This window comes from Platalea leucorodia (assembly GCF_965183815.1).
Source record: "Platalea leucorodia genome assembly, chromosome: 8".
Classification (NCBI taxonomy): domain Eukaryota; kingdom Metazoa; phylum Chordata; class Aves; order Pelecaniformes; family Threskiornithidae; genus Platalea; species Platalea leucorodia.
In genome coordinates, this window is record NC_138830.1 from 27900342 (window position 1) to 27927571 (window position 27230).

At 42.7% G+C, this 27230-nt stretch overlaps 2 protein-coding genes across 8 annotated transcripts in view; both read left to right on the forward strand.

Moving 5' to 3' along the window:
• The first annotated feature begins 999 nt into the window (after positions 1-999).
• DBR1 (debranching RNA lariats 1) lies at positions 1000-11594 on the forward strand. Its single transcript, XM_082319747.1, has 8 exons — positions 1000-1214; positions 1306-1430; positions 1516-1596; positions 3311-3396; positions 4636-4860; positions 5727-5807; positions 7419-7564; positions 8099-11594. Exons 1-8 carry the CDS (start codon positions 1018-1020, stop codon positions 8775-8777), a joined length of 1620 nt encoding a protein of 539 aa, XP_082175873.1. The 5' UTR covers positions 1000-1017; the 3' UTR covers positions 8778-11594.
• A 1887-nt stretch (positions 11595-13481) lies between these two features.
• ARMC8 (armadillo repeat containing 8) overlaps positions 13482-27230 on the forward strand; it is a 77796-nt gene continuing 64047 nt past the window's right edge. For 4 of the 7 annotated variants that reach the window (XM_082320558.1, XM_082320559.1, XM_082320560.1 and 1 more), the window contains exons 1-2: positions 13482-13626; positions 15918-15994. In XM_082320558.1, coding sequence (XP_082176684.1) covers positions 13582-13626; positions 15918-15994 — 122 coding nt within the window. In that variant the 5' untranslated portion in view covers positions 13482-13581. Of the gene's footprint in view, positions 13627-15917; positions 15995-17149; positions 17223-20360; positions 20493-27230 lie in introns of those variants that run through there. The other 3 variants (XM_082320561.1, XM_082320563.1, XM_082320562.1) reach the window with 2 other exon arrangements.

Here is a 27230-nt window from a genome sequence, read left to right on the forward strand (position 1 = left end):
AAAAGTCTGGAGCGGTTTTATTACGTGACACACAAATACCACCCAATGATCCAATTCACTGCCCTTCGGAACGAGGAAATCGGTGCTCTCCAAAAGAGGCAGCCTGACAGTCTGTCAGCGAAGGGAGAGGTGCCCCATTTCTCACCCTGCCTCATACGCCATTGCCCTGGTAAAGTCACTGGCTGTTCCTGTCCACGTGTGTTAGGGAGTTACAAGAAGCCAGTGCTCGACTATGCTAAAAATACACTTGCCTGATACTGGACTGGCAGGACAAAAGCACTGCAGGGATGGTATGTCCTTTGCAAACCCAAAGCCGGTCTTTTATTGGCACAACGTCAGGCGAACCTGTGCGCAGCTACTGCTCGCTCTGCTCTCCCGCAAATGCTCCACCGCCGCTGCTCCACCACCGCTTTGCTTGTGGTCTTTGTGCCACGCAACGAGAAACAAGGTAAAGCTTTTGGCGCTTCCCTGCGAGGCCGGCAGAAGCGGCGTGGGCTGCGCTCCCCGGGCCCTGGCCGGGGAGAGAAGCGCCCGGTGCCTCCTGTGGCGCGGGCGGGCTGAGCAGCATCTCCCCGAGCCGTTTGCGTACCCACTGCAAAAGGCGTTGGAAGTGTCTAAAACTGCGCTGTGTGGGGGAGACGGGCCTTTCTAATTCATTACGGACCCTCGCGCTAATTGCCGTGACAGTTTTCCTCCCCGGAGCGAGGTGCAGCCGTCGCGCAGGTCCCACCTGCCAGCGGCCACGGGTGCTGGGGAGAGAGACGGGGAGCGCGGCGGCACCCCCGGGCCGATCTGACAGCAGCTGCTCTTGGCGCGGCCTCGGCTGGCCCAGACACGCGTGGCCGTAACCGCGCCGGTGCGGGAGGCGCGCCCGGGCCGCCGTCTGCCGGCGAGACGGGCTGAGGCGCCGCGGCCCGGCTCCCCCGTGCGCGCAGGCGCCGTGTGGGCGGGCGGTGACGCGGAAGGCGCGCGCGGCGCCTGCGCAGTGGAGGAGGAGGAGGAGGAGCGGCGGCGGCGATGAAGGTGGCGGTGGCGGGGTGCTGCCATGGCGCCCTGGACAAGATGTACGAGACACTGGAGCTGCTGCAGCGGCGGCACAACGTGCGGCCCGACCTGCTGCTCTGCTGCGGCGACTTCCAGGCCGTGCGCAACGAGGCGGACCTGCGCTGCATGGCCGTGCCCGCCAAGTACCGCCACATGCAGACGTTCTACCGGTGAGCGTCGCCCGGCCCGGCCCGGCCCGGCCCGGCCTTGTCCCACCTGGCCCCGGCCCGCTCCGCTATAGCGGCTGTCCTGTCTCCGCAGGTACTACTCCGGCGAGAAGAAGGCTCCGGTCCTCACGGTGTTCATCGGCGGGAACCATGAGGCGTCCAACCACCTGCAGGAGCTGCCCTACGGCGGGTGGGTGGCTCCCAACATCTACTACCTCGGTAGGTAGGGTCCCCCGGCGGCGTTTTGCCCTCCGGCCCCCTGCCCTGGCCCCGCCGTGACGAGCCGCGCTCCCGTCTCCCCTAGGTTACGCGGGCGTGGTGCGGTTCCGCGGCGTGAGGATCGGCGGCATCTCGGGCATCTTCAAGTCTCACGACTACCGGAAAGGTACGGCGGGACGGAGCGGGCCCGGCTGGGCGGGCAGCAGGAGGGGAGCGCTGGGCCCTGCCCGTCGCGGGAGGGTCTGGCTGTTCGTCCTCTTCTGTGAGCCGACTCTTACGCTGGAAACCTCTCTCGGCTCAACACGCGGGTTTTTCTGGAGACGGTAGATGAGTCGGTAGCTGCCTGGCGACCACAGCAGGAAGCAGTGCGCTTTTTGAATGTTGTTGTTGGACCAGTCTTGATTTTTCCACGGCAGTGTCCTTTTAGCATGCAATGCAAGACTGTTTAGTTTTCCTTGTGTGAAACAGTCAATGAATAAATGTGATATTGTACAAATGTACTGTCCTGAGCTGAAGCTGAGTGTCAGTACATCTCAAGATCAGTTCCTCCTGGTTATATGTATGCGTATTCAAGAGTTCTTCCTTGAAGGCTTTTCATCAGTGGACAGAGATCTTGTCCCAGATGATACCTGGTGTCAGCAAATAGAAGATAGTTTAGTCTTTCTGATCTCCTTATCACGTGTAGTAGTGGTCTCTTACTTGTGATTACTGTACAGTAATGTTATCTTTAGTAAAGTACTGCTTCAGAGAAGCTTTGCAGATGGCTTTCAAGCTGCAAAGTACTGAACTAGTTTTCTAGAACACCTGATTCTGTCTAATTCCTATCAGTGCTAATTAGATTTGTTGTTATCAAGCATACAGTTTGTATGCCTGCATATTGCATGTGGGAGATGAGACTTTTTTGACAATAATGCTAACTACTAAAAAGGAATTTTTCTGTTCATTCTTAAGAGTACGTAGAAGCTCTGCTAGGCATTCAGGTTTCTTGTCCCAAGGCAAAGTTGGAGGCTACATCCCTTTTGCACTGCCAGAGTCTGTGGTGCCTGTGGGCAGTTACGGGCACGTTTAAGCTGCCGCTGAATCTGTTAAGCTGTAGTTTCGTGACTGGTGGCAGAAGTCTTGAAGAAACACAAAAAATCCCGGCCTCAGTGGCCTGAGTCAGATCTCATGCAGTGCTTTGTGATCTTTTAGTTTATACCTCTTCCTGAGTTGTTACGTCCTAACTTATGTTCTGGTCACTGACCACTCAGAGAGGCTTGCTCTGTGCTCTCGCTATGTCGATGCCCAACTTTTGCTTGTTCTCGGCTACCTTATGGTCTTTGGCTGTGCCAGCATGTTTGCATGTGTAGCCCTGATATTAGTAGATACATATGTTTCATGGCTGTGCAGCAAACAGCTCTCTGTATATGTGATTACACATGGTTGTACAGCGTAACTGTGGAGATAAGGGGCGTGGGGAATTAATGAGGGGTATTATCTCACTAGAGAGGTACAAAACCTCATTCAGTAATTAAGCACATAAATCTTTGTACCAAAAGTTACTTGTTTCAGACAGGTCCTAGGTTTTAAGTATTGGAGTCAAACTCCTGGTTTTAGTTTCCACAACTGAATTACTGTATTCTCTATATTGCTGAAAATAAGACACAGAATGGAAGAAATGCTCATTGTTACATTTTTACAACATACTTGCCTCACACATAAAAAGTTAGCAGCCTGTTGGTGTAAGCCTCGTGTAAAGGCAATACAGTATCTCCTTTGATTATTGGCAGTTTTGTATTTGGGATTGCTCAAGGTGTTCTGTATGTCCCCAGGAAGCTAGCTTACAGTGTTAGGAGGGAACTATTGATTCAGGCAACTGCTCTTTTTTTTCAATGTTTCAGGCCACTTTGAGTGTCCACCATACAACCAGCAAACAATTAGAAGCGCTTACCACGTGAGAAATATCGAAGTCTTCAAACTCAAGCAGGTTAGTGAAAAACCTATTTTTTTAAACAGTGGTAAATAGTTTTCATTAATTTAGAAGTAAGATGGTAAAGCTACTCTGAACAAGTACGCTATTGGATAGCAAATCTTACCAACAACTCCCAGCTAATCTGGACAGGCTATTTTATGCTGGGTGTTATGCCACAGTTGTTCCTGCTGAATATCTCCTCCAATGCTTTGTGTAGCAGTGCAAATTTGATCTGAATGAAGCACAGGCAGGAGTGTTGGTTTTGGTTTTTTTTTTTAATTGGATAAAATTCACAGAATGGAAAGTAATCCAGCTATACACCTCTGTTCTAGCTTTATGTTAGCTTTAGGAAGATGGATGCTACCTTATCTAATATGCAGGCTGGTTGGTACAAAGTTAACTAATCAAAATTGAACCAGCTGAATAAGCTTATCCCAAATTTCTGTGGCTGAAGTATTTTTGACTCCAGGGCAAGAAGTTCAAAGGACAGATTAGCTTTATTTTTGAGCTATTGCCTATTCCCTGCTTTGTCACAAGGGCTACTGCATTTGGCTGAGGTTGTGGTGAGAATACATGTATTTATAAGCATCTTGTGAACGATTATTCAGGTTGCAGTTGCACCCTGAAGCGTTCAGTAGATACAGGGATGCTGAACATAGGACAAAGGTTTGCTGTCATTGTAAAGAGTTTGATGCGTTTCACTGTAAGTTTCTTATTAGTTGGACTCGGGTTTCATCTAGAAGTGTGTTCTGATACAGCTGGTGGAAATATGCTGAATATTGAACCAAGACATGCTTAAGACATTGATTAGACTTCTGAGGGGTGCTTCCTTTGAGGAGGAATATTGTGCTTAGCCGTTATCCCTTTTAAACAAAGCTTCTAAAAATTTCATGAGGAAGAAGATGCCTTTGATTGTGAGTATAGAACTTGCTCTATAGCTGTAATTTTTAAGAGTCCTCTTCTGAGTGCCTGACACTTGCTGTGATGATATGATCTCTTTTATAAAGCAGTAATATAAAACACAGCTGGCTGTCCCAAGAAAATGTAGTACAAACCATGGAGACGAGCCCCTTGACAACTTCAAAGGCCACCTGAAAGATGGGCTCAGTGGTATACTTACTTGCTTTGAAAGTGAGGCTATTGGTCACAGCAGACTCTGTACTGATCTGAGGTGGAACACGTTACACACGTGTAATTTTGAAACTTCTTTATCATATGTGTTTTATTAATACCATATGCATTTTGGCTTGACAGTTGAAGCGTCCAATTGATATATTTATGTCACATGACTGGCCAAGGAGCATATATCACTATGGAAACAAGAAACAGCTTCTTAAAATGAAATCCTTCTTCCGTCAAGAAGTGGAGAGCAACACATTAGGAAGCCCTGCTGCTTCAGAGCTTCTGCAGCACCTGAAACCCACCTACTGGTTCTCAGCACATCTTCATGTTAAATTTGCAGCTTTCATGCAACACCAGGTAAAGGGGAAAAAAAAATCAAGAATGTGTGTGTCCCAAGCACATTTTAGAATTCCAATGCAGGTAATCATGTCCAGAAAAGCAACTTCTTAATGTTTTTGCTCAGTTATTAAAACTCAGCTTAAGCTGCAAAACATTAAGCGGTGTTAAGACTACTAGCTTATGTAAGTTAAAGAGATGGTATAAATCAGTGGTGTAACTACTGGGACAGCGTGAAAAAGCTAACATTACTGCACTTTGAAACCTCTTAATTTAAGGTTATAGAAAAGCACTCTCTTTCCCACTTTATTGGGGAAGGAGACAACTTCAAAACAAGGTGATAGAGAAGCAACTGAAAAGAAGATAGTGGTTAACTGGGGATGGGAGGATGCCTGTACTAAGGCTTGGCAGATGAAGTTGTCTGGTGGCCTGAGTAAAGCCAAAAACCAGCCCCTGTAGGCTGAAATGTCTCTTGGTTTGAGTTATTCCTGAAAGTGGTGTGACATGCTATTCCTATTTGCAAGTTATTTAGCTGTAAAAATGTCACTCTAGACCTTCTAGACTCAACAAGTATGTTTCGAATTATGTTAAAGTTTTTCTTTTTGCTTCAAGGCTAGGTGTGCCCAGCTGCCTTGGTTAAGGATGAAGTGTGGCTCATGCTTTATCTTGCTCTCATCTGCATCCAGCTTCCTGTTAGACTTCCAGCGAAGTCTGTCTTTCTCTTTGTCCCTCCATCCCTTTCTTATAATCCCATGCTGATTTTTTTTTTTTTTCAGAAACTCCTTTTCTGTATAAACTATGCATTTAAATCTCTCTATATAACTTTTTTAGAATGATCAAATTTCATAGAAATGCTAATGACACTGTTAACACCATTTGTTTCCTAGACAAACTCCAAAGAAGAGCTACCAAAAGCAACAAAGTTTTTGGCTCTGGATAAATGTCTGCCACACAGAGACTTTCTGCAGGTGATGACCATGTGCAGTGGGTTTTCACTTTTTAAGTACTTCACTTATCTGGACCGCAAAGTGCTGGGCTTAAATATAAGCTGAAGAATAGTTCTGATAAATGGAGGAATTGGAAAGAAACTGGGAATGGTGCACATGTGGAACGGTCTTTGTATGATATTGCCTTGAAATAAGCAGACCTTGCATCCTGGCATGCAGGCATAGTGTTTGCTTATTCCTACCATTTCCTTCCACCTTAGAACAAGTACTTGACTTAATTGGAGAAGTAGCTCTACTTTAACCTGAATTAAATCTCCTGTTGTGTTTTTTTGACAAATGTCAAACCTAAAAAAAAAGCCCATTCTTTTTTTTCCCGGACCAGTTTGGGTCAAACAGTGATTCTTCAGATCTGTATTCGTTAATTCAGACAGGATTGAGTCCCAAGTTGAGTACTGCAATTTTCTTTCAGTGTTGTGAATTCCAGCAGGAACGGGTGTGACTTCCTAAGAGAATGGCTCTGCTTCTTTTTGCTTGGTGCATATCTTGGCTAGGAAGGGCAGTGGCCAAGGAGGCGGTCTAGGCTGTACGAATTTTCAGTATGAATGGCAAACTGATTTGCCAAGAGCGAAACAACGTTCATGTCTGTGGCCTGTGTATGCTACCTGGGGTGCCATCTGTATAATCTCAAATGGATGAATCTGAATCCTTTGCTATGAGAGGGAGCTGCTGACAGCATGTTCTTCAAATGCAGTCAAGTGTTTTAGTAGTCTTAATTTAAATTATCTTTTATTTGTCAACTTAAAGGGAATATGGTTCATTATCTGTCCTTTGGATGTGTGGTGGGATCCGTTTGCCCTAGTAGCTACCTTTGAAGATGAGTAGAGTATCAGGATGGGCTTTTGTTGTTCAAAGGTATGCTGGGGTGCTAGTCCACACTTAGAATTCTGTGGCAAAACTGACCTGGAGTAGTACTGCCTCCAGCAGCGTGGTGATCCACCTGTGTGTAGCTCTGGTTTAAAGTATATCCTTTCCCCCCCCCCCAAACTATCTTACAAGGTTGAATTACTGTATGGATTATTTAAAATAAGAGCCTGACTAGTGCAGTTTGGCTAAACCGAATGGTTTGATTCAGATTAATGTCACTGAAGACAAAGTGATTTGGATTTCAGTTTGTCAGCTACTGAAAGAGTTTAAAAACATTTCATGTTAATTTCATTGCTGTGCTACAAATGCGTGTTTACACAGCAGAATAACTGTTGCTATCAATTCTTGATGTATATCTGCTTAGAAAGCAGCATGAGCTTAAGAGTAGGCAAATTCTGGTTTCTAGGTTGTGTAACTGTCCAGTAGCTGGCAGTAGGGAGGAGGGTGTTCTGCTGCTTAATTGCAGTAAGCTGAAATACAGAAATGCATTTTTTTTTACCGTTGTTGATTGTCCGTCCTTAGCCCCTTATTACTATAAGCTTCTATGTAGGGCTAACTTGAGAGGACTTGTTTGATAGAGACCACTAGCTCAGTGTACTTGAAACTTCATTAAAACTCTATACCATGAATGTAACACTTGAAACTTTAATCAGTTTCTGGTGTTAAGAGAAATAACTCACTGTGGTTTTTTTTTTTTTTTTTAAACAGATAATAGATGTAGAACATGATCCTAATGCAGGTGACTCACTGGAGTATGATGCTGAGTGGATTGCAGTCCTCAAGGCCACCAACAGCCTTGTTAATGTGACTCAGAGCTCATGGAATATGCCTGAAAATAATGGCCTCCATGCAAAGTAAGTTGCATGCAAAGTAGAGAGGGAAGTGGAATTTTGCTGGACTGGAAGTAAACTTATTGTTGTGTTTCTCTGTTCTGCAGCCTGCAATGTCTGTAGGACTTGCTAAATGCCTTGGAAAACAAAGGGGATGGTGACAAGACCCATGCTCTAGAGCATACAACTTCTTTACTGCTCTACACAGGCAGTTAGTTTTGTTTTGCAAACTTGGATACCACCATTTGAGGGGCAAAAAATACACGGTGGCCAATCACGTTGCCAGTTACACTGCGAGACTGAAAATCAGCCTGGATTATGGGGGTGGGCAGGTGAATGCTTATTGAGTGGGTTGACATAATACACAAATCCTCAGTGGGGAGAGGGGAATCTCAGTGTTGACCAAAGGCAATGTACTTTCCTGAAAAGTCATATGAGAAATTAGGTGTCTGTTGTAAGATAAATTTGTCATCCATCTTTAAAGGTTTCTCTTTGCAGTGGGAACAGGAAATACCTTTTGACTAGCTGCACTTGTTTTAACTTTATACACTTATTTAGGTGGGATTACAGTGTGACAGAAGAAGCCATCAAAGAGGTGTTAGAAGAGCTGAATCATAACCTCAAAATTCCTTGTAACTTCACATTGACAGCTGCTTGTTATGATCCCAGCAAGCCCCAAAAGCATGTGGAACCAGTTCATACCATCAATCCACAGACCACTGAGTTTTGTGCCCAATTTGGCCTCACTGACATCAATGACAGGATCCAGCAAGCTAAAGAAGAGGGCTCAGTACGAGGCGAATACGAAGAGGAGGAGGAGGAAGAGGAGATGGACAGTACTGGGTCAGCTGAGGAACCCAGTGAATATAATACAGATAATTCTGGACTTTCATCCATTAATCCAGATGAAATAATGCTGGATGAAGAAGGTGGCGATGAAGACTTGAGTACATGTTCTGTAGATCCTTCCCCTGATCATCCTCCTGATTTTTCTGCAAGTTTTTCTGACATCCGGATCATGCCAGATTCCATGGCGGTATCATCTGATGATGCTATGGATTCCACTAATGAGGAACTGGAGAAATCCGGTGTGAGTAAGCAGGTGGAAGAGAAGAGCTTAAATGAGAGACCATTAAAGCGCATTGGTGGTAATGAAAACGGAAACAGTGGCATTAAAAAAATTAAGAGAAGGAATCAAGCTATCTATGCTGCAGAGGATGAAGATAAAACAGAATAATACTTCATATGATGTACAAATAAGTTCTTCCCATACCTTTTTATGGGAAGGTGGTGAGAACAGTGGTGGACTAGTCATGCTTTTAATGTTACTTGATCTTATTCATGTTACTTAAGCTGAAGAGGCTGTATGTACCTCTTGCAGGGAGGAAGATTTATCGGAATTAAACATTTAAGTCAGAAGCAGACTTTTCCAACAAAGTACTTTGCGAAAGGATTTAAAGCTCATGTATAATCAGTTGATTTTGCTCCAGTTCTCAGTTACTAGTGTATACTACATGTCTTCAGCTGTACTGCTATACAAGATTCACTGTGCTTGTTTAACAAGAAAAGAACTCTTAAACTATAACTCAAGTCAAAATGAGAGGATGTCTGACTTACAAGACTGAATGATTTGATTTGATTTTATTGCTTTTGTCTTGTTTTATACTGAACTTTTAATACAAGGTAGCATATGCAATAACTCCATGAACTAAATTTGAAAACAGAATTCCCATGATAACAAAAGAGCAATAGAAGAGTGAAGATTTTTGTTTCTGGTGATATTCATGCCATAGAAAAACTTCATGGTCATAAGCAAAACAATGTGTATTGTCCAGTATTGGCTTTTAATTACAGTTTTGATAGGGAACCAAGTCTCTTAATTTGAAGCATGACAGTTTTATGGGTACCATGGAAAAGAGCATCTCTGTTCTTAAAAACTCAGTTGTGTGCTGTTTCTTGAAACTTGAGAACCATATCTTAAAATTAAAATGCAAGATGTTAGGATTAACAGCTTCCTAAATGTGGACATCATCACTGTCATATTACAAATTAAGGCTGCGTTGTATTTTCATATAAGGTGGTTGATGTTTATAAGTTGCCTGAGACAATAATGCCTACTGTTATCATTAGCCTAAGTTTTCACCTGTCACTTCTTTTCAATAGTGTGTAACTTGCTGAATTCTTACAACTGGATTTGGAATCTTCCGAAGTAACTTCATAAACTTCAGCTGAGGGAGAACAGGAGCTGCCAGAATATAGATCCTCTTGGAAGTTTTCTTTTTACTCTTCTAGTTTGCCCTGAATTATTAGCAAGCAAATTACACTCTTTTGGCCTAAAAGGCTGTGAGGATAACAAAACTTCCTGAAGTCATGAAAATGACAGTTTTTTCAAGAACTATAGCCTATGTCATTAGACTCATTAGTCTTACAGTCAAGTTCTGCTGGCATTCTGTGCTGAGCTTTTGGAGTCCAGACAGAGCGGGACTTCCTCATGACTGTGCTGCCCTTGAGAGCAGAAGTAGCTCCTGTGTGCTTTTACTCTAAGGCACAAGCACTGTGGAGAAGAAAGCATCCTGACAGGAAGAGGGAACTGGACAGGGAGCCATGAGTGAAAAGGATTGGTGAGTGTGAGTCATGTAGCAGGGAAACACTTCAAGGTCAAGACTTCCGTCTTTAAAATCACTTCCACATTCTGGGATTCATCTTGGTGGTTCTCCTGTCAGCAGTTCACTATGAACTATAAGTATTCCAGAGCTAAAAAACAGCAAAATTAATGCTCTCCACATTTCTGATTAATGGCTTTGTACTGGTGGGTTGATGCCATTAACATCCTGGTTTTTTTCCAGAGGACACTATCTTGTTTACTAAATTATTAGTTGGGCCCTCTTTATACTGCTCCTGTATCTCTCTATGCCTGCTCATCTGTCAGAACACCCACCAAAGAGAACTGTGGTACAACATGATGAAAATTGGAAGCGTTTGGTCTAACCCTCAGGTTATCTAAAGTAGCTGTGAACTGTCAGCTAGATTACTGAAGATAGTTGAGTATCTTCAAGGGTCCTGGGTCTGCAATGCTAAAATTTTAAGCATGCCTCATGATCTGAAGACTATAACAGAAATAAAGTATTTTAAGTATAAATTGTGTTATGAACTTGAAAAGTCTCCCAGGATATCTGAGCATGCTATTCAGCTGTCAAACTCTACATGAACTGGAGTGGAAAATGTATGTTACATATAATAGACTTTTTAGACTGACTTCATATGTTTTTAAAGCAAATTATTCTGTCGTGTGTCCTCCCCTGTCCTCCCCTTTTGGCTAAATGAGTTTTGGCTTTCTAGAAAGCAGGAGACTTTGGCAAGATAGAATACTGATTTGGGGTTTTTTTTTTTTTCATCTTTAATTTTTTTTTTTTTAATGAAGTACTTCAGCGTCCATTGAACAGAGTGCAGCTGGTAAATATACTTAACATAAAATTTTTTTGAGTACAAACTATGTCTGATCTATATAAAGTTACTGTGCCCTTTCTTATTGTTGTTCACACCCTTTTTGCAGTTTGAAGTGTTGAGCTCTACTGTGCTCTCGTCTATTATGGATTTTCCCTGTCAGCAAGATCCTCTGCTGCATATAGAATTCAGTTGAAGCTCTGAACCTGAAGCTTCCCCAGTAAAGAAGACCAAATACTCCAAAAAGTATGTAAAACGCTAGGGAAGGCTGAAAAATCTTAATTGGTTCTTCAGACCCAGAGTCTTCAGTCTTCTTTAAAAGGAAGCTTTAAAGTCGTTCTGAAAACTTTTGACTTTTTAAATTTTGTTGAGAAACATCTGGAAAATGTTTCTCTGTCAGACCCTCATACAAGTTGTAATCACAGATTTTTCGGTATATGAGACTTGCACTTAGTCTAAAAATGTTTTTGCTGTTACCTATAGTGCTTGAGAAAAGTGTTCACCTGCTTCATTCCAGGCTAGCACACAGGTATTTTGTTCAAAGCATGTTATTAAGCTACTCGGAGGAAAAAAAAAAAACCAACCCTAAGAAAAGTGGTATAGCTTTTTTTTTTTATGAGAAGTGGAGTATTTTTTTTAAATCAAATCTATTAAAGTCAACTTGTGGCAGCATCCCAAAGTATGTTTCTTGTGCTCCTGTTATCCTCTGCAATCTCTAATAGCTGGCAAATCTGCATAATAGCAAAAGTTGACAGTGAACTGTGACATGTGTCCTCCCCCCCACTTAATTGTCTTCAGGAGCAATGAGTTCGTAGAATTAGTATCCCTGTGCCTCGAGATGTGAAATACAGGGGGGCTAATACCAAAATACATAAGTCTGTAGGAAAACTGAGTGAAGTCCTAGGCTTCTTGGGGTGTTTTCTGCAAAAACCCACCCCAAAACCGAACAAATTTATGAAAGCAACAAAAACAATGACAAAAAAAAAGGAATCCAAACCATCTACTATATGTGCAGCAAAGCTGCGGATGGGAAGTGGCATGCCATGCCTGCGTCCCAGGTGAAGATTGTGCCCGAGTAGATGGTTCTCAACAACCCTTTAGCTCTCCCTATAGCTGGTGTGAACGAATCGCCAACCCATGCCCTGCTCACGCTGTCTTCACGTTCCAGGAGCTCCGCACAGACGGGGGCAAGACCCAAGATGGGGATGTGTCAGAAGGACCTGCAAAACTCCATGATTTCCACTAGTGCAGTCAGAATATAAAGTAGCTGAAGCTAAACCTGGTTGCTTGTAATTAAAAAAAAGGTCAGGCTGTTGTTGGACAGCTGAAGGGCTGTCCTGAAAGCCGTGCTAGTGTCCCTGTCCCACGGGGTGTGGAATGGGGACTAGGAAAACAGCAGTGTGGGGGTGCCTGTTAGGGTGCTGTGTGAGAAGCCTGTGGTAAAGTCAGCCTCCCCCTGCCTCGGTGTCAGGGCTTCAGTCAGATGAAGTCAGTCACCCAGCCCCATGTTCGCGGTCGTCTTGGAGGGCTGCTGGGGTAAGGTCTGCAGTGGGACTGAGAGAACTGGGGTGGGAGAGCTGAGGAAAACAACGAGGGCTGAGTCAGTCCCCTGCGCTGTCTGCGCCTTGGCAGAGCTTGGGGAGGAGTGGCTGGAGAGCTGCCCGGGGGAAAAGGACTTGGGGGTGTTGACTGACAGCCGGCTGAACATGAGCCAGCAGTGTGCTCAGGTGGCCAAGAGGGCCAATGGCATCCTGGCTTGTGTCAGGAATAGTGTGGCCAGCAGGACCAGGGAGGTGACAGTGCCCCTGTCCTCGGCACTGGTGAGGCCGCACCTCGAGTACTGGGTTCAGTTTTGGGCCCCTCGCTACAAGGACATTGAGGTGCTGCAGTGTGGCCAAAGAAGGGCAATGAAATGTCCTCGGGTTGCACCAGGGGAGGTTTAGATTGGGTACTAGGAAACATTTCTTCACTGAAAGCGTAGTCAGGCGCTGGAACAGGCTGCCCGGGGAAGTGGTGGAGTCCCGGTCCCTGGAGGTATTTAAAACGCGTGTAGATGTGGTGCGTGGGGACGCGGTTTATGGGTGGACGCGGCGGCGCTGGGTGAACGGCTGGACGCGATGCTCTCAGAGGTCTTTTCCAACCGCGCTTCTACGGCCCCGCCCCGCTCCGCGGGCGCGCGGGGCAGCGCTTCCCGCCGCCAAGGGGCGCGCTCGCGACAGGCCCGCACAGGCCGGGGCCGCGCCCTGCTGCGCCTGCGTGCAGCGCCCGCCTCGCTGCCCGCCGCTGCCGGCCGGGGTGGGCGGTGGCGAGAGGCGCATGTGCGGGGCCGCCCGGCGGGCGGCTGTGGCGGGGCAGGGAGCGGCGCATGCGCGGCGGCGGCGGGCTGGCGGAAGGTAGCGGGGTTTCGGCGTCGGCCGATTCGCTGGGCGCGAAGCCGCGGCGCCCCGCCCCCCCCCCCCCCCCCCGCCGCCCCGTCCCGCCCGGCGGCGCCGCGCTGCGCTCCGCCATGAGGCCGTGCCCGCCGCCGGCGGTAGCGGCGCGCGCGCGAGCGTGAGGGCGCCGCCGCCGGAGCTGGAGCTGCTGCTGCGTCCGCCAAGATGGCGTGCGTGCTGGAGGCGCCGCTCCGCATGAGCGTCCTCTCGGTGAGTGCCGCGGTCCCTGCGCCGCCGCCGCCCCTTAGCGCGGCCGCCGGGGGGGGCGCCCGCCCGCCTGCCGCTGGGCTCGGCCTGACCTTGGCCTTGGCGGGGGCGGGCTGTGCGGGGGCCCCCCGGCACCTGCCGGGCCCCTTTGTGCGGTGGCGGGGGGGCCCGTCGGGCCGGCCCCGGGGCCGGGCGTGGGCCTGGCGGCCTGCGGTGGGCCGCAGGGGTGACGCGGGCGGCGGTGGGGCGCTCCTTCCCTTGTGCCTCCCCCGTCGCAACAGCTTCTTCCCAGAGGGGGGTTTCTCTTCAAAACGGCATTCCCTCCTTTTTTGAGGAGTCTGTTCCCATTTTTGTTAGAGGTACTGGCTCTTCTGCATGTCTTTTTACCTGATGACACGACTTAGGCTCTTCAGCTGTCCTCCTGTAAATGTTTTTGGTCCCCCCAAAACGCCTGTTCAGCAAAAAGAGGGTTCGCTGGCGTTATTTTGAGCTGCAATAACCACGCTGCCGCAGAGGAGAGCAGGGTCTCTCGGAGGCGCACCGGGCTGGTTGTGGCTGGCGAAGAGTGCTCTCCCAGCCCTTGCTAGCAAGTGGGTGTTGTTTTGGTGGCGAAACGCTGATCTTCTCGTAATAGCTCTTCGGGGCCTTGTTGGCTTTTGCTGCAGGGAGGAGGCTGATGTGTGGCATCTGTGGGTAGGGCGCTGGGGTGGCGGAAGGGGGTCTGACAACTACCACTAGTTTCCTTTCCTTAGGGAAAGCTGAGAGTAAGTAGAACAGCCGGTGCCGGTTGCCCAGTCCTGCTGCTCATCAGTCGTGCGCTGGGAGTAGCAATGCAAAAAGTATAGCGTGGATACTGCTTAAAAGAGCTGAGGTTTGGGGCTTTTTCTTTTTTTTTTTTTTTTTTTTTTTTTCCCCTCTTTCCTTAGAATTTCTTGCTAGGTAAGAGAACTGTGAAACTGATGGTGTTGATAAATTCTTTATTTTTGGGGACTACCTGAAAAACTTGTTTGTCTGGATATGAATGCCCTTCTACTACATATTGCAAACCTAGTAGTTGATAGGGTGAAAGCCAGGATATTTTAGAAACAGAAAGCAGTGGGTTCTCTGAAGTCCACAAGACTCTTGCATATAAATATGTAGATCAGGTCGATGAAGGTCTACTGCTGTTCTCAAAAAATACTGTCTCTCATTAACGTGGTGGAAGTTTATCTGTAGAATTTATTTGGCATAATTTAATAGTATTCCTGGAGACAAAGGAGTCTTGCTGCCTCTGGATGATTCTTCTCTCAGAATTATGTGAGACGACATTCAAGAAGCTGCTGGTGCTTCTGACGTCTGGGTGGGGAAGCAGGAGCAGATTCAGCCCAAGAGTAGATACTTGCAAAAGCAAGGAAGAGTTTTCAATTCCCTTATAGCTTTTTTCAAGGAAAACTCATAAGGAGAAAAATGGGAAATGCCTAATAAAAAGTTGAGCTGGCAAAAAGAAAAAAAAAAAAAAAAGAGATACTGGAAATGCACCCTGGCACGTGTTTGTGAGAACCTGGAGGGAAAATTTCCTTCCCCTTTCCCACCCTTGTTTTTTGGAATGCTTGCCATCTCCAACTTTGGATCTTCTCAAGGGAATAACAAATCATTGGTGCCTAAGTGTTTAGCTTACAAGCATGGTCTTGTTGCTGAGAAGAGAGTTCACTTTGTCTTATAAAGTAGCTATGGGAATGTTATGGAGAATATTGTGCTGCTGTCCCTGTTGAAGTTGTATGGGACAGTATTTAGAAGGACGATCTCTGAAATGCATAGATATGTTATGATAAAGTAAGTTACAGAAAAATGCCTTCATATGAGCTTCCTTATTTTCGAGAGCTTGTTTGTGGCTATGCTTCTTGAGCAACATTAACTACTCTTACAAACTTTTTCTTTCCGGAATTCATGTTTTTTCTATATAGTAATTAAACATAATCAAATTGGAATTTAAGGCAGTCCTGATAACTGAAGTAGACCCCTTTTGCGTGCCCTGTTCATAAACAGCATTCTGTTAACTTGCTTTGACTCATAACATGTTATCTAAATTAAATACATCATCATCTTTAAATCGCACTTGAACACAGGGTTAATTCTTTGTGTGGATGTTGCTCAGCACTAACATACTGCACATTTAAATATGATTTTGTGGTTTTGCTGCTATCTTGCCTGATAGGTTTTGTAGACTTGCTGCTGTGTTAGCCATTCCTGTTTGTCTGCCATTATATGAATTGATATAAACTATTACAATTCTTATTTTTTTTTCTTCTCTGCAGGAGGTAACGGCTAGTAGCCGCCACTATGTTGATAGATTATTTGACCTCGATCCTCAGAAAGTCCTGCAAGGTGTCATGTAAGTCATCTGAAACACACTGGGGCTGTTGGTTGTGCATAGGCTAGGCTTACTTGAATTCCACTAGAGTTGTATGTCAAGGGCAAGAAGCTCTTCCTATCTTTTTTTGAGAAATCTTGTTGGAAAATTTTAATGCAAACATGATAGTATTATTTTAGTAGACTATCACTCTGTAGTGCATATGGTTCATAACGCAGCCTCCCAGTTGCCAGAAATGAGGTTAAACATTCTGTGAGCATTCAGAATTTTTCTGGATACGTTTCTTCCTTTTGGCCTCCTTTTGCTCCTCTTCCAGGTCTGTTGAGACTCTTTTCTCTTACTCTACTGCCAAGTCAGTGTACCTGCCTCTTACTTTTTCCCCTGCTGCTGTGCCTGAGTGTGGGCTTTTTTTTTTTTTTTTAATGCATGGCTTCTATCTCACCGATGGGAACTACGAGCTGAAAGAAAATGCTTCCATAGAAATTAATTTGGATGCAAATTATACTTCAGTACTTCTGTTGCATGCCAGTGATAAGGGGTAATAACTGAAAGAGTGAGTAGAAGACTTGCCCTGCTGAACAGGTAGTAAAACTAGTGCAAAGATCTGGTTGTTTTCTTGCTGTCCTTGGGCTATAAGCTTTCCATTATAACCACACAGCAGCATGGCAAACAAGTCCTTGCCCAGGACTGACTTGTGGTGGTGAAACCAGACCTTTTCAGGCTTACCAGTAACTTGCTGGCTGTGACTATCTAGCAAAACACCAGAGGACATCGAAGGACCAAGTGAATCAAAAAGCCAAAAATGTTGGTTGTGTTGCTTAGGACAGTCTGAGGTGTTTTCCAGTAGCAGATGAAAAAAATTCTTTCAGAAGGTGTCCCGGGGCAACATATCAGAATTAGTGTCCCTTTGAAATACATGAAAAACACAACATACGTAAGACTGTCCTGGAAACTTTATTGGTGGAAATACCCCCTTACCTGTATAAAAACTTCTGGCACACCACTGTAACTACGTACAGGTTCTTAACCCTTCTTCCCTGTAGGAGAGTTGGGGGATGGACCCTTGGCCTTCTTAGTCCACTACTCATAAGTGCTGGTGCGATGGTCCCAGGGGCAAGGATGTGTCTCATCCTGTGTCCAAGTGGGTTGACTGAACCCGTCTTTTCTCCTTGGCAGATGCTCTGAGCCCTGGGTGGTGCTCCCTCCCTGCTCTCCTTTCTTTCCAAAGGACTGGAACCCACAACCCTTGGTAATCCCTTCTTTTGAGGTGTTATTAATCTCTTTTGAAGTATAACTGATTTTCCAGAAACAAAAGTTTTAGGCAGTATCTTTGTCTCAGCTAACATCTGAAATTCTTCATCTTGTCCATGGATGTCAGTGGCTTCTATGCTGAGATGCTTTTCTGGCATTTAAAGACAACAAAACACCAATTTATTTCACAACAGCTTTCAAAGGGCAGATTTGGATGGTAAACCATATTTGTGATGCTCTGATTAAAGTCCTAATTCTTAGAGTATATCTTTCCTGACATTGAGCAAATCCTGTGTGGTAAATTTGTCATTTTCTGAATATTGGTGGATGGGTGTGAAACAGTCCAATTTAGAAAAGTGTATATGTAAAAATAGAATTTAGAATATTGTATATATAAAAAACTTCTGTCAGTCCAAGATTCTCTTTGGGCAGAAGAATACTGCTTTACCCTTCTTTCTTTGACTTCAGGGTATCTGAAGAGATATTGAAGTTGGAATGAACTGATATTTGGGGTGGAGTAGAAGAGGATTAAAGTTCTAAAAGAAGTGTCTGTCAGAAGCTTTACCAGATATTCTGCATACTTTGCTGAAAATCTTTGGTTCCTAAGATGTGCTGTTTTCTTTTCCTGCATCCTGGCTGAAAATACTGATGACCTAGATTTTTATTTTGATTGATGGAACTGTACGAATATCAAGGATCAGAAAATAGGCTGTCTTAAGAGCCTTTGTTTCTGCAGATTGTCTTTAGTTACAATAGTCCTGTTCTTCATATGCTATTGAAGACACTTGAATGAATAACTTGGGTTTGGGGCTTTTTTTAATTGCATCCTTGTAATTTTAATGAGAACCAACTTCTGAATGAGGTTTGATAAAAGTAAAATATAGCTAAATGCCAATCCAGTTGTCATCTTGTAACTTGAGAAAGCTTCTAATTACATGTTCTGAAAGTATTTAAATGATCAAATCTCTTCTTTTCCTTTCTTTCCCATGAATTGTTGTAGAGGTTGTGTTCAGAATCTTCTATTGTCCAGATAGTGAAGTCTTACCTGGCTAGGAGCTTTTTCCTTTTCTTCCTCATGGGAAAACTGAGAAACCATTTCCCTTGTGTCTGGTACCGCCCTATGTGGTTCTATTGAACTTATTTCAAATTATCAAGTTTCCTGCAGAACTTTTGTTCACATCATTTCTATCTTGTTCATCTGGGTATTGATAGTTGGTAGGCAGGGGAGAATTGTGTGTACCTGCCAGTAAATCATGAATTTCGGTTCAGGATTTGAAATGCTGAGATTCTTACAAGGATGATTACTGCCTTTTACTGTACCTGATAGCAAACTATTTGAAGTGTGGAAGGCCCACATCTTCATACCCACATCTTCATACCCACATCTTCATACCCACATCTTCATACCCACATCTGTATGGCAGTATATGTCTTTACCTTTCTATTTACTGTCTTTATAAATAAGCAAGCTTAATATAGTAGTTTCCTTCTGTAAACGTAAATTCTACATTGTGGCCATGCTTATGCTTGAGAGGTCTTACAGGTTTGCTTTGTGTCTACTTAGGTGCTCTTCTAAACCTTTCATCTTCTACATGCTGTTCTGCAGTTCAAATTTTCTCAAATACGCTTTGACTGCATTCTGCAAGGTCAGCATTAATGTCAGGTATGCAGCTATCGAATACATTTAGCGTTGACAGTGCATAGGTTACCTCAAACAGATATCGTAGGGGATTAAATACTGTGTTCTCTCAGTTGTTCTCTTAAATGTTTTGCCATTATTGGCAGAGGAGCAGAATATAGATAGCTCTGTAAATTTCTGCGTTGTTTTAAGAGCTTAATTTGTCCCAAGATGGTTGCTGCAACATCATCCTGTGCTTTGCAGTGTGGCAGTATTCATTTTTTTTGAAAAAACAATTCTGGGTGGTGATCCTTAGACTATCATTTGCTTTTCACCTGCTCTTAAGCTCAGGACCACATTGTTCAGATGCAAGACTGATACCTATTTTTGTCCTCTAATTTATTTGCTGGTCAGGGGCTTCTTTGAGAGACATTTTGTCATGCTTACATTTAGCCTGATGTCTTCAAAGAGGCAATCTATCATTTTACGGAGAGCTATGTGATTCCATCTCGAGGGCTGGTTTTGAAAGGAGCATTCTTTCTGACAAATCTGGCTTACTCAAGGTCCAACTGTTTCTCATCAGGCTGTTCCTCGGCAGTCAGAGGGTGTCATCTTTTAAGGCTTGTAAATAATGATCTTTTGTGGTGCACTGAGAATTCCTATGCTACTGCTGTTTCTGTCCTATATGGATGTGCTTCTCCAGCCAGATGGAGTTACTAGGCAAGCATTTTCCAAACTTGTGTGAGCATTTTATTTCTCAGGAAAATGAAAGAAACATCCTATAGAAATAGCATTTGGTACTGAAGAACCAATTTCAAAGTGTATGTCTACAGTATCTTCCTTTTTCCCAGGGAGCGTGTCTAGTGCTGTGGTGGGAATACTGGTGCAGATCTCTGCAGTATATTTAATTTGAGTTATATATGCTTTCTACACAGTATGATTTTGAGTGTTTGAGAATTGATGTTGTTGCTAAGGAAAGCATAATAGCTGGCATACGGGTAAGAACTTGTGAACCACTATCAATCTGACAGTTATGTTTTTAGGGTCCCTGCAGACTTAGACTGACGGTGCTGCAGTGGTTAGTGGTTATGCTCAGTGTTTTGAAGACTCTGAAACTGATGTTTTAGTACAACCAAGATGTAATTGGGCTTACCTTTGTGGTAGGTTCTTGGATGCAAAGTTAGGTATGTGTTAAAAGCTCCTCTAAGGGGCAATGGACTTGTACTTGCATTTGACTGAAGATGTTTTGTACTGCTTGCTGGTTTCTGCCTTTTTCAAATGGCAGATACCAGAAGGTAGTCACAAACCAGAAAAAGAAAAAACCTTGTATTTTAAGTAGTAACACTGCTTTCATGGAACCTATCTTGTATCTCTTTTGTGGTCGGTTGCTTTGAAATGAATTGGGAACACCTCTAACTGTGTGTATTTTTTACATCCAACTTTTCATTTGCATATTCTTGGATTTGAAAAAATTGTTCCAGGCTGGATGACTGTATAATAGTGTCTTGTATTTCTCAGCTATGGCAATTGGAATGAGAGCATCAGTGCAGTGTTCCACACATGCCTGCAGGGAAAGCTGTGTGAAATATGAGGCAGCTTCATGGAGTGGGAAGAGAAGAAATTCCCATCTCAGTTCTAATGGAGCAACAGGTACCCCCTTCGGACAGTTATGAAGAGGCTACTTCTGCCTCTTGTTCTTCATGTCCTGTTAAACAAACCTTCTTTAAGACTAAATAATAAACAGCACTTGTTTTCACACTGTGCATCCTGAACATATGCAATCACATTTTCAGTCTCTCAATGGGCGCTTTCGAACCTAAATTTTCTGCCGGAGCCGTGTTTTATTCTTTGCATATTCCCTTGCTTCAGTTTTCACCAGAATGGCCCTGTGGAAACAGAGCAGTCCTTAGAGGATTCTGCCTGTTATACTTTGTCTCTATGCATTTTTGGTCAATTCTGTTATCTCCTAGACAGTACTCTGTAGTAAATGCATATTCTTTCAGATGGAATAGGGAACTTTGGGGTCTAACTGGCTAAGAACAAGCGATGTAATTTTTTTGAAGCATTGTTTTTGTGCAGTGTCATTCATGTGTTGAGGGAAAAGGTTCCTGACTCTTCTGCTGATACTTTCTGAACTGCAGGATAGGCTCTCTGTATCTTGGAAATGGAAAGCTTCTTCTTTAGGTTGCAGAACCTGACAGAAATTTGAGCAAATTTAGGTGATGCTGAGAGGGTGCTGGGAACACTACTCCATTTGTTGATTTCTCCCTTTCAAGAGGTAAGCTGAGGAATCCAATAGCTAGACAAACTTTTAAGAGTGATAGAAGATGAAATTGAAAGGCCTCAAACATCATTGGAGAATTAAGTAGTCCTCTATGAAGAGTGGTTTTCAATATAATAGGTTTTGTAGAGTCAGATCAAAGAATAGTGTAGATAGAAGGAAGAGAGGAAGATGCAATAGGAAGAAAGTGTATTCCTGTCATAGCACAAGAGTGAGAGTATCTTACTCTTTCTTTATAAGGCAGCAAAAGGTACAAATACATAATACTATTTTTTGCAAGTAAATTGTTGTGTATTGTAACTCCTGGTCTAATATTTAAAGGTGGGCTAAACTTTTGGAAATTACGTATACCTATTACGTTTGGCTAGCAGTCTTCAGCCTAATAGGGTTGTTTAATATTTCAAGCTTTGCAGTTGCCACTCTGAGCCTGTGAGAGAGGATTGATGATTAATGAATGTTTCAGTGCTGCCTTTCAGAAGGGCATGAAGCTACTTTTCTCCAAAACCCCTCTCTTGATGCCAGCCTCAGAGTAGTGGTACTGTTACTGTGATGATTTCAGGCTGTAAGTGGGATGAGAGAGAGGAGAAACAACTTCTATCAGACTAGCTGATGTAGCTGGAGAAAATCAAGCAAGTACTGGTCACAAAAGTCTTGAGGTCTGAGTTAGAAGTGGCAAACTTCAAGCTGAGCACACTTGAATACTCTGAGGTCATTCAGAGTTTAACTTAACTTTATTAATCTGTTAGATAAATGCAGTAGAGAGGTGGTTGCCTGTAAGGGAGGGCAAAAAGTAGGAGGCAGCGGAGGGAGAAATAGTCGTTATGGCCTTTGAGGGTGTGTGTGGGGTGTTATTAAGACTGAACTAGAGGTTGGGCCTGAGGGATGTGTGCCGCAAAATCGGCAATGCTACAGAGTTTATGATTCTTAATACTTAGAATTTCACTTTTTGGTTCTAAGCTGCCAATTCAAATGGATCAGAATCAGCATTAAAAAAACTGAATGTACTTGCTTTCCAAAACAAGCTCATTTTCAGTTTGCAATATGGAACTATGTTCTTCTAGGCTAGCTCCCTGTAGAGGGTTGACATTTCTAGTAACATTCAAAGGACAGAACTCTGTTTACCAATTAATTTGTCTGCCAGATGATTAAAATGATTTCAGTATGTATGCTGTATTGCTGGTGTTGAACTGATAATTTAAATATGTTGAGATTTTTTTATTTTTATTTTTTCTTTGAGAATTGTAAAGTAGCAGGAAGGCTAGCTGGTAAAATTACTTGCTAACACATGCTTCAAACATGCATTGTCTGAAATGTTCAGTAACTCCCTCATATGTAGAACGAGACAGTTCTTTGGAATATAGCTAAATTATGGTGTTTCTGTCCTAGTGAGCATTTACTAACACCCATGTGAAAAAGGAAATCTAGGCATGACTAAAGCATATGGAGGCCAGTACATCATCTTAGATGATAGCTATTTGGAGCTAAAAATCTGAGGCTATACTTTCATGTTGGAAACACTTTAGATTATTATGATCCAATGGATAGTAGCTATGTCAAATTAATGGGTTTTGGTGATCCTTCAGTGATTGTTGGCCTAAGCTGAAGTGGACAGTATGTCTTACAATATTACGAGCTCACATCTGAGAACAGATAAGCAGGTGCTGGAAAGCCATTTTAAGGTATTTTCCTGTACTGAATGAAATTTAAGATTTATCTATATGAATGACATTCTTTTGATAATGAGTGGTGGGCTTAAAATGGACAAAAATAACTTTAAATCAAGAGACAGTGAATGAAAAATAGTGCTAGAAAAAGGTAGTGTTACAGGATGCCTCTTTGCTTAATGACATTTCATTTAATTTTTGCTTCAACTGTGGAATATACTACTAAATGCTGAAGGCATTCTACTACTTCATCCTGGGAGGGGAAATATCCTTGGGAGGAAAATGGAGACATTAAAAAGAAACAAAAAAGTAACACAGATACTTATATTTGACGGTTTGGGTCATTCATCTGAAGCAACAGTGGTGAAGGCTGTTCTTTTCATGTAGTTTGGCTGTTTTGGGATAGCTGTGAAAAAAGTATTTTGCTGATCTGGTGTCACAGGGCAGGAGATCTCTCAGTTTCTGAGAGTTCTGCTGAACTGCAGCTGTTTTTCCCACACCTCTCTTAGGATAATTCTTTGCTGTTAGGGCCTAGTTTATTTACATAGCAGAGATTGATGCTGAAATGCTGATAATGCAGAGCTCTAGCTATGGTTTGTGTGGTTTTGGTTTTTTAGTTTAAAAACTGTACATAATAAAAGCTAGCTGAACTCCCATCCTCCACTGACTTCAAGCATTTTAAATTTGAGCTACGTCATTCTTAAGGTTGAGTAGGCAATTTTTCTATTGATTTTGCGACAAGTTGCACGAGATCATTAATTTCCAGACTCAGTGCAAAGGATGAGGCAATAAAACATGCTTGAGAGAGAGGTGGGAAAAGCAGTATCTCCTGTTTTGTCAGTCAACCTAGAGATTTGAAAGGAACTTTAGTTGAAACTGTAGCCAAAGACATGGAGAGCTTAAGTTGTTAAGCTTGATATAGAAGGCTAGCATGAGAATTGACTGATGTAAGCTCTTATATGGAAGTAAAGATTTGATATGAGAGGTTTCTTCAGTCTGTCACACATACAGAGCAAGATAAGTACTGGAAACTGGATAGATTCAGGGTAGGAATAAGGTGTAAATATTTCTAACTACTAACTAAGTATGGATCATTGAAACAGCTTACCTTTCTATTTGGTAGACTTCCCTTGGCAAGAAATCTTACAACAAGGTAAGTTGCCTCTCCAAAGAGGATACTTCAGACAGGAGTTTAAGCTGTTTCTGTGGTATTGTGATATGGGGAAGTTGGATTAAACAATCACTTTTAGCATTATGTATGTTAAATTCTACTGTTCCGCATTGCTGTAATTATAGCCATATGCTATTTTTCTATGGCACTTTGATTTTATGCGGTGTCTGAGAATACAGAATTAAGATTGGGAACAACCATGGATTTAGGGTTTCCTTGTTTAAATGTTGAGTTTGTTTAGTTTGCACCGTATGCTAATTGTGTAACAGTTTCTAAGTGTTAAAACTCAAACAAGTTGAGTAACAGTGTCTCTATGTACTACTTTGTTCTTTCCTGTAAAATCATCTTTTTCTTTGCATCAACTGATATTTTTTGAATGGGATTAGAAATCGTGAAACTTTTCTTCCCAGCCTGGTGATTAACCTTAAAAATGAGCTGATCTATGATTTCTGTGGTTTGCTTGCATTGGCTGGAGTTTTTAACATTTTATTGACTTGGTTGGACCAGTAATCATGCTAGTACAAACATGCTCCCTGCTAAAGGGGTAGAAAACAACTCACTTGTTGGGTAATTAACAGATTCAAGCTGTAGTAGTGTCCATCTTAGAAATTAATTATGTCAAAACAATGATGGGCATATTTTAACATGCAAAATTTGTCATTAATTCCTGTTGTTGATTGTTTTGCATCTGTCCATAAAAATGGGAGAGTGGGAGGAAGGGAGAAGGAAGAGGAGGCAAAAGCTATAGAAAGCATAATTGTCAAAACTTTATCTCCACAGTTAGCTTCTGACTCGAGTCCAGCCAGTCCAGGTACCATTTGCTTATCTGATACTGAAACTTAGAAACTCCTGAAGTTGGGGCAGACAGTTTTTATTTGAGCTATGTCCTTGTATCACCTACCAGTACCTCAGCTTTTGAGATATTTGCATTTTGAGTTTTTGAAAACCTTTTCAGAATGACAGTTTGCATCATTCTATTGTTTGTAATTTCGATCAGCCTCTGGTAGATAAATCTTCTGGTATGACAATGCATTGCTTTGGATGCTTCCTCTGTGTGCATAATTGTCTCAGAATCTCTTGTAACTCTTTCATATTAAAAGTGAAAGCATTAACTTGAAGTGTCTAGGACTGTTTTTTCCTTCTGTGGTTGTTCATTTCATGTTTGATATCCTTCTCTGTCTAGGAACCTCTTAAATATGGCTACCTACTCTATTTTCAAAAGACATAAGATGAGAAAATATCACGCAGGCTGTTTATTTCCTCCTCTTCTGTGTAGTTCCTATCGCTGCTTCCTCATCAAGTCACTCTAGCTTGTTTCAAGATCTTTCGTGTTGCTTTGGTAGAAGGTGACATAAGAAAGCTCCAGGGCTTCCTATCAGAATTTTAAAATTTCTTATGTTTGTGCTTGATCTACTGTATTTAAAAATGTAGGTAAAAGCAAATTCTCACTGAGGAGTCCATATATCCATGTTGCTTTCTCATGATCTCTTTTGCAGAAGAGGTGCAGGTATTGGGGCTTGCTAGGAATGCTTCAGAGGTCTGTTCTTTCTCAGCTGGGAAGTTAGCTCATACCAGTTCAGAGAACTGCACACTAAATACGGGACATGTCTGGTGTTTTTGTGAGAAGAGTCTCAAACTTAGAATCAACTTCATGAAGATGTTGAACTTCAATAATTTCTGCTTAGGACAAAGTTCAGCACCTTAAGTTGCTTCTACAATAATAATTTACATTGACAGACTAGAATGCTAATTTTCTCAGGACTTAGACATTTCATAATATTAATTTTTATTGGCTAAGAATCATTAAAACTTAAAGGCCATATTTTACTCACAAATTGCTATATTTAATATTGCTTCTTGCTTATCTGGAGTGGGCTATATCTGGTGCCTTTAAACACTTGCACATTAAGCATCAGAATAAAAAACATATTAACTTCATACACAATTGGCAGATTAGTTCCTCTTGTAAGCCTTGTTGACCTGCATTTAGTTGGAAATTAGATTTTTTTTTGAGAGTTCAATGTACTCCTAAAATATTTTATTTTAAACACTCATACTCTGCTAATACACTTGCAAAACTATCATGCATTGCATTTTATTTATAGTTAATTAATTGAACTGATTGCTTTTGGGTTGCTATGTTCCAAAAGATCATTAGAGCTGGTAAACCTCACCTGATATTTTTTTTCTCCTTTTCTAGGGTTGGTAGGAAGAAAATAAGTCTTTCTGCTTTTCCAGTCTCTAGTTAGTTTCATAACTTAAAACTGAGTGGTCACAGGGTTGAACTGATTAAACTATATTTTTATTTCTTTAAGAAGCAATAAATGGAAAAAGCTGGTTTAGCACTTCAGGAAGCAATATTTCCAAGTGCTTAGTTAGGATCTCTTTGCTGTATTTTATTGTTGGCAGCCTATATTATCCTGCTTGAAAGTTTTTTCACATAAATTACTTTATTGCTTTATAGTAAATGTAGGCATAAATATCAGGTATCAGTTTTTAAATCTATGCATTAAAATTATTGTAATTTAGGTTATTTTGTTAAATGAATTCAGTTTGAATCTAAACTATAAGATTTAATACACAGGATATAAAACAAAAGAAACAACTCAGAAACCCAACCAACCTCAAATGCATCTTAAGACCTCTGTCATATGAAGGCTCCATGGTTTATCTTTTGGCTCTATAGAAAGCTACCTTTATGAGGATGAGAAACTGAGTAGTGCTGGAATGTTATAGGTACATATATAAGATTTGCCTTTTTTTTTTTTTTTTCTGAAGCTGCTCATGCTGTGCTGTTGCCTGGCAGTAGGGTTGATGACCTACCTGAGAGCTTGGAGCTGATTATGGGAAAGCCTGTGTATCTCCCTCTTCTGGATCATGGTCTTCTCTCAGATTAGGCCTAGAATCACCATAGACTAGTTGTTCTTTTGAAGTTCTCATCTCTTTGTAAGTGTGTTTTTGCTGCTGTTTCCTTATTCTTCATTTCAAGGACTCCTTTTCACAGTAGGAAATGGGAGCAGTGTGCATGACATTCAGAAATAAAGTGGTTATCCAGTTTTGGACTACAAATTTCAGAGGTTTCTTTGTTACCTTTTGGAGAAGGTAGTGATCTTTACTGCTTTTTCTCCTTGGATGAATCTCATGTCGTCGTGGATCTGAAATCAGTCAAGCTCAAACTTGTTGAGATGATGTTTTCAACTAAGGGAGTTGCCCTCAGTTTTTCCAAGGTTCATGATTCACCAAGGACCCAGTAGACTAGGACAGTACATGGT